Source organism: Marmota marmota, unplaced genomic scaffold (assembly GCF_001458135.2).
Source record: "Marmota marmota marmota unplaced genomic scaffold, marMar, whole genome shotgun sequence".
Classification (NCBI taxonomy): domain Eukaryota; kingdom Metazoa; phylum Chordata; class Mammalia; order Rodentia; family Sciuridae; genus Marmota; species Marmota marmota.
Genome location: NW_026000174.1, coordinates 27,227,977 through 27,235,407, shown reverse-complemented (window position 1 = coordinate 27,235,407; position 7,431 = coordinate 27,227,977). Strand labels below are relative to the sequence as shown.

The window sequence follows — 7,431 nt, the reverse complement described above, 5'->3', positions numbered from 1 at the left end:
TAATGGCTGCCAATCTTACTGGAGTGAGATGGTATCTTAGGGTGGTTTTGATTTGCATTTCTCTGACAGCTAGAGATGGTGAGCATTTTTTCATGTACTTGTTGATTGACTGTATGTCCTCCTCTGAGAAGTGTCTGTTCAGGTCCTTGGCCCATTTGTTGATTGGGTTGTTTGTTCTCTTATATTACAGTTTATGATGTCTCTGGAGCAGCAAGTGACAGAAATTGTGTGGTCCTCAGCGATATCCACATTGACATCATGGACTATATCCAGCCTGCAACTTGCACTGATGCTGAATTCCGTCAGATGTGGGCCGAATTTGAATGGGAAAACAAAGTTAGTCTTTGGGAGATCTTTTGCCTCTTAATCTTTCTTTTGAGTAGTGCTAAAAGATTCTCTGATTAAATTAATTCCACTTAAAAAAAATGTCAAACATGAAAAACAAATAGTTCTTTATTAGCTGTTCTTATAAATTAGCCTTAATTAGAAATCATGTATGTAGTTTAGTATTTGCTGTTATAAATTGATTAATAATTCTATAATTAATAATAAATCTCATTGATTAAAACATTAAATATTCCATCCCTTCCATGTATGAATGATAAATTGAATCTATTATCCAAAGGGGCTTGCAAAAAGTCTGTTGCCTGTAAGGAACTTTGCTTCTTTGAGCCTTGATACTTTTTTTAAAGTTTTTTTGGTAGGTTTTTGTTTTTGATCAAGTGGTTATTAAACCAGGATGTTTTACCACTGAGCTGCATCACCAGTTCTTTCTTTTTTCTTTTGAGGCAGCGTCTTGTGCATTTACTAAGGGTCTCACCAACTGCTGAGGCTGGATTCAAACTTGCATGCCTCCTGCCTCAGCCTCTCAAGTCACTGGGATTGCAGGAGTGCCACCATAACCAGCTCAGCCTCAATTTTTTTTTTTTTTTATTAGAACTAGTCTATATACCCCATTGATCTTCTGTGAAGTTATCTATATCTAAAAGTACTAATACCAACCTGCAAGTTGTTAGATTTTGTAGATGTCATTTACTTTTTTGTTGCACCCTCTTCTCCTAAAGAGTTGAAGGAGGTTCTAAAAATACCAGTGATTCACAACTTTCTTATTATAGGATTTTGATCTCCTTAACTTTTTTCTCCTCTGTAGGTGACAGTTAACACCAATATGATTGATTTAAATGACTACCTACAGCACATATTAAAGTCAACCAACATGAAGTGCCTCACTCCAGAGAAGGTAAAATTTGATTAGGAAATTTCAAAATTTGACAAGAGAGTAGTAACAATGAATTCCTGGTTACCTTATATTTCCTTTAATGTGTTTTTGTTATAATTCAGTTTGGTAAAAATAGTGTTGTTCTGGAGTATCTGAAACAAGTTACCTATATAATGTTTGAATCCACTTACCTGTTTCTTTTTAAATATATCATCCTACTTGTTCCTGGTGCAGTTACCCAACTGAATAGTCAGAATAGTCAAATTATTTTTTTCAGTTTTCTTCCCTTTCCAGATAGAGGCTTATTCCAAAATAATTTATTTGTAATACTGGATTAGAAAGTATTCATGACTTCTCCAGTGGACTCTGACTATAGGTCAGAATATATCTGCTTAAATTCAGGGTTCTTTTATTCCCCCCCCCCAAGTTCAAAATTCTTATTATACTATGACTCTCCGTTCTATTTGTGAGTATATGAAAAAAGACTAGAAAAGAAAGGCAGAAATGGAGCCAGCACTCTAAGGAATTTTTTTTCTGTATAAAATTTGTATTAATGTTACAATATTTATTTTATCAATAAAAGAATGTCTGCTGTCAAACTCTAAACTCAGTTTAGAGTGCTTACATAGCATGCAGAAAGCCCTGGGTTCCATTCCTAATACTGCAAAGACAGAGAGACAGACAGAAACAGAAATAAAGAATGTCTGCAGGTAGGTTTTAATTCATGTAACAGTTTATTCAACACATACTGAGTCCAATGATAATATTCTCTTCCTTCATGGAGCTTAAGATCCTGTGAAGGAAGCAAATGAATAAGGCAGAGATACATAAATACATATTGGAATGAGTACTATTTCTTTAAGTCAGGTTTGTTGAAAAATAATGCACAGACAGTAAAATTCACACTTTTCATATGTATAGTTGTATGAATTTTGGCAAACGCATGGTCCTGTAACCACTACCACATAAGTACTACTTTAAATAATTCACTTATGTTGTCTGGTTTTGCCAGTATGTAGTTCTCTAGTAAACTACTGAATTTATTACAAATCTCCCCCAGGCCCTTTCTGGTTACTGTGGCTTCATGGCAGCCAATCTTTATGCTCGTTCCATATTTGGAGAAGATGCACTTGCAAATGTCAGCATTGAGAAGCCAATTCACCAGGGACCAGATGCTGCTGTTACTGGCCACATAAGAATTCGTGCAAAGAGTCAGGTAACAATTCCTTTTTATGAAAGCATCTCTGAACTAAACAGGAGGAAGAATTTGTTTTATTATTTCTCTAGGTAATATCTTCTGTTATACTCATGTTTTATGCCTATTCACACATATATAAGGATAGTATTTGATGAATAGAAATGTAACTTTTGCTTCATTTAAAAGGCCCACCTTTTAGGTCTATCACTTTTGGATATTTGCTTAAAACAACTGATTTCTGTGGGGTATTTGTGAAATGGATTCTAGAGAGGTTTTTGTTTGTTTTGAAAGTCAAGGTATAAATGTAGTGACTTGTTGATCTAGCACTGTAGTATACTCAACACAGTAAAATTTTGGTGAGTCTGTTTTTATATCTTTGGTTTTATTTTTGATATGGTATCATCGAATGGAGGCTTAATTCAGCTGGAATAACCTGCTGGTTGTACAGTTTCAATAATAATAAACATCTTTATTCTTCTTTTCAGGGGATGGCCTTATCTCTTGGAGATAAAATCAACTTGTCTCAGAAGAAAACTAGTATATAAGAATAATCAAAAAGTCCTGGAAGCTTTACAGTTTAAAATTTAGTTATGGGCTTATTGGACTTGAATATCTTTTGTACTCTTTCATGCTTTATGTTATGTAGAATCTGAGTTCATGCTGAATGCATTCCAGCCAATAATTTATAGCCTTCCCTTAAATCAAGATTGAGTTTAAAATTATGGTTTGTCTTTTGTCTTAACAGTTGAATGCTGTCCTCAAAGTATGTGTTTCTCACATGTACCAAGACCATTTTCATAGTACAATAAACAGATTTATTCATAAATTTTTTGTTATTTTATAAATAAATAATTACATAATTTCAGTTATGTAGCAATGAATTTTTTTTAGTTGGGTTATAAATTTTCATTATAAATTAAAATTACTCTGAACTGTTAGTAAATGCAACTTTACAAACACAGTGATATAAAATGAAACAAGCCTTTGGCTTACTTGATTCTTTTTTATTTATTTAGTATTCCAACATTGACATCTCTAAAATGCCTTATCATGTTCTAAAGGTCTTTTCTCAAACTTAGCTCCAGGGAGAAAGTATCAAAATAACTTGAGAAAAAAGATCCATCTTCAGTTTAAAGGAGTTATTATAGATCCTGAATGAAACAGACATACTGTTCTTAATTATTCTAAATTATAATGAAAAGTAGATAATCAAAAATGGATTGTTTAATCAGTTACATTTAACTTTGGGTATTCTATATTAGGAATTAAATTGGTTCTAGTCATTGACTGAAGTTTTACTAGGAAGATTAACTCTACAGGATTCAAAAAGCTATTCTAGGACCAGGTGCTAGGGCACATGCCTATAATCCTGGCTATTCAGGAGGCTGAGGCAGGAGGATCATAAGGTGAAGAGCAGCCTCAGTGACTTAGTGAGACCGTGTCTCAAAATAAAAATTAGAACATAAAAGGACTGTGATAAAGTTCCCCTGGGTTCAATCTGCAGTACCAAAAAAAATCAAAAGCTATTCTATTCCCAAATTACCTCTGTTCCTTACCCTTCACCTTTCTGTCACTTTGCATTAGGTTTCGGCCTTCATTGTGGATGATTGAGGTATTCTGGTCTTTTAGGTAAATCTGAATTTAAACTATTACCCTTTTTATTCCATCAAGGGCTTGAGTCTGTTACCTGTGAGTGCATAGATAAGGTCTGTGAAAGAGGGAAAGCAGGGACTGAGGGTGTAGCTCAATGGTAGAACACTTGCCTAACATGCACAAGACTTGGGATTTGATCCTCAGCACTGCAAAAGGGAAAAAAAAAAAAGTGGCATCTTCTTATTCAGTAAAAATGGAATGATTTGCTTGTCATATAAGGAGATGAATACCTTGTATGATATCATAAACTTTAAAGCTACTTTCTTTTTTCAATCATTAAGCCAGAAAATTAGAGGGTATTTGCCATTCCAGAGCACTGAGGTCTAAAAGCCAGTAGCTTCCAGATGGGAAAGACACAGGGAATATAGGAAAGGGGTCAGTTTGATGGATTGAATTGAGGAGAGGAGATTTGTAATGAAAGCAGAGGAACTTAACTGTTCTATTGACTATTAGTCATTAGATAGACTGGGGGGAAAAAAGGATTCCATAGTCAGGTAATTTGGGGAAAAGCTGAACACTGTCCTGTATTAGGCAATCATAGTGCACATTAGCATATTGAACATTCTGAGAAGTCCTTCAGTAAAGATGCAGATTAAATTTGGTTAGCCCAGAATATTTTAATCTTATCTTGAACTGGAAATTCATTCTTAGAATACCTATTGACTTAGCATATTTACAGTCAGGTAATTTAAAATTTCAAGGAGAGTTGAAGGTAGAGCACTTGCCTAGCATGCACAAGGCCCTGGCTTCCATCTCTAACACTACCAAAAAACAAACAAGGAATTATGCTTCTGTATATGCTAAAATAGATCTCTCTGAATAATCTTGGGAAGCTTCCTGCCTAACATTTTCAGACTATTTTTGTTGGAATCACATCATTTTGTTTACCTCACTTTGCCATTTTCTCAAAATTCTTAAAGAAAGAAAATAAGTTAATTTGGTTGTCAGAAGTTAATTGCAGTTGAAGCTGTTTACTTCATTAGGTATTTGTTTACTTACATTTTATTTTTCTAGTACTGAGGATTGAACCCAAGGGTGTTCTACCACCGAGCTATATCCTCAGCCCTTTCTGAGACAGAGTACCACTAAGTTGTCAAGGCTAGCCTCAAACTTGCAATCCTCCTACATCACCCTCCTGAGTAGATGGGATTATAAGCATGCACTAATGCACCTCACTTATTTTTTTAATTTTTTTGTGGTATTGGAGATCAAACCTGCAGCCTGGCACATGCTGGGCAAGCATTCTACCACTGAGCCCCTTTATTAGCTTTTCAATGGTTTTGTGCATGTAATGATTGCGAATGGAAATGGTTAGAAGCACTTTTAGAGAAGCTGTTTACACAGGATGTCTTGTAAGAAAATAAATATATTATCTAAAACTAAGTGAGGGCTTAATGTATTCATGTACTAAAGGGATAAACCTGTAAATCTTATAACAAAATAAAATGGCTCTTAATATTTCATTAATGTCATGACACTAGAGGGAGCTCTATGCAGCTATTTCATTTGGAGAGTAGATTTGATTGGTCTTTAAGGTTGTTTTTAGAAAAACCAAGGTAATTTTTTATTTTACTAGCAAGATAATATAAGGAGAACAAATAGAAAGACGTTTATGCAGTTTTTCAAATATAGTAAGCTATTTACTTACCTTGCTAATAGAAAAAGTACCTACCTTGCTTTTTCTTATATAAAAACAACTTTAGATGGATAGGTGGCACATGACTATAATTCCAAAAACTTGGGAAGTGGAAGCAGGACTATTGCAAGTTCAAGACCAGCCTCAACAACTTTAAAAGATCTTCAGCAATGAATGAGAAATTGTTTCAAAATTAAAAAAAAAAAAATGGGGATACAGCTTAGTGTTAAAGTGCCTCTGGGTTCTATCCCTAGTACAAAGTAAATACATACATACAACTTTGAATGCCAAGATTGATAGTGATATCACTATCACTTCTAATGATTTAGAAATAGTATAGGAGACATATCACTTCAGGATGTGAAAAAGTAAGTGAACCAAAATATCTTCAGAAACTCAATATCAAATGTGGAAAATCTCTGCTATATATTGGGTAAAATAAGTAGTTTTACTGGTGAATTGTTCCTTCCATATTGACAAATATTCTGGTCAATGAATAATTTATAGCCTTCCTCTTAAGTCAAGATTAACTTCATAGTTTGCCTTTTATTCTGAATGCTGTCCTCAAAGTAATAGTTACACCAGCTTCTTTCTTTATTGCCCGATTCTAGATTCTCAGTACACCATCAGCGTTCTCTCTCCTTCTCCATGAGCTCCATTATGTACCTCTAGGTTCTCAGGAGCCTAAAATAACCAGCTATAGAGCAGAAGGAAAGGATAATTTGCCACTTACTTGCCACATGATCTTACATGATAGAGAACCAAATTATTAGCTGGGCAAGGTGGTGCAGGCTTATAATCCCAGTTACTCAGGAAATTAAGGCAAGAGAATCACAAGTTCAAGGCCATCTTGGGCAATTTAGGATAGATCCTGTCTCAAAATAAAAGGAAAAGAGCTGGAGATATAGCTCAGTGGTAGAGCATTTGTCTGGTGTGTGGAAGCCCTCGGTTTAATCCCTTACTACCCAAAACAAAACTAACTTACTAAGCACTGTGTCCAGTATTAATTCTCGGTGCTTTTTTCATGACATTTACAATCCTCACAATGACTCTCTGAAGCAAAAACTAGCAATACCATCATTTATAGGTGATAGTTACAGTCTTTGAAGAGATGAAGGTTTTGCTCAAGGCTTAACAGAGATAAACACAGGTATAAGGCCAGGTCCTTGCAATTGGTCACACATTGCTACAACTACCTAATCTTATGCCTCAGTTTCCTCATTTGTCAGGTGCTTATAATAAGTACTTCACAAAGTTGATATGAAGATGCAATGATATAATGTATTATGAATATTTGACACAGCAGATATTCATCAATAAGTGTTTATTCCATTTTTCCCCATTCACCTGTATTACCTTGCAGAAAATACTGAAACCTATTCCCTCTATCTTATAACTCCCTCAGAATTTAGTTCTTTTTATACTCTACTTGAATGCTTTTGTTTTTAACACCAGTAACTCACTTAAAAAGAAGCTTCATGGGGCTGAGGTTATGGCTCAAATAGTAGTGCACTTGCCTGGCATGCATGAGGCACTGGGTTCGATCCTCAGCACCACATAAAAATAAAATAAAGATATTGTGTCCACCTAAAAGCTAACTTCAGGGCTGAAAAAGAAACTTCAGGGCTGGGGATATAGCTCAGTTGGTAGAATGCTTGCCTTGCATGCACAAGGCCCTGGGTTCAATCCTCAGCACCACAAAAAAAAAAAAAAAAAAAAAAAAAA

The 7,431-nt window shown here is 34.8% G+C and overlaps 1 protein-coding gene across 2 annotated transcripts in view; it reads left to right on the top strand.

Moving 5' to 3' along the window:
- Positions 1 to 7,431, top strand: part of Copb1 (COPI coat complex subunit beta 1) — a 60,568-nt gene that overhangs the window by 34,611 nt on the left and 18,526 nt on the right. Inside the window, exons 19-22 of one of the 2 annotated variants that reach the window (XM_015477657.2) lie at positions 191 to 336; positions 1,151 to 1,240; positions 2,280 to 2,435; positions 2,903 to 3,282. In XM_015477657.2, coding sequence (XP_015333143.1) covers positions 191 to 336; positions 1,151 to 1,240; positions 2,280 to 2,435; positions 2,903 to 2,962 — 452 coding nt within the window. In that variant the 3' untranslated portion in view covers positions 2,963 to 3,282. Of the gene's footprint in view, positions 1 to 190; positions 337 to 1,150; positions 1,241 to 2,279; positions 2,436 to 2,902; positions 3,283 to 7,431 lie in introns of those variants that run through there. The other variant, XM_048788394.1, reaches the window with a different exon arrangement.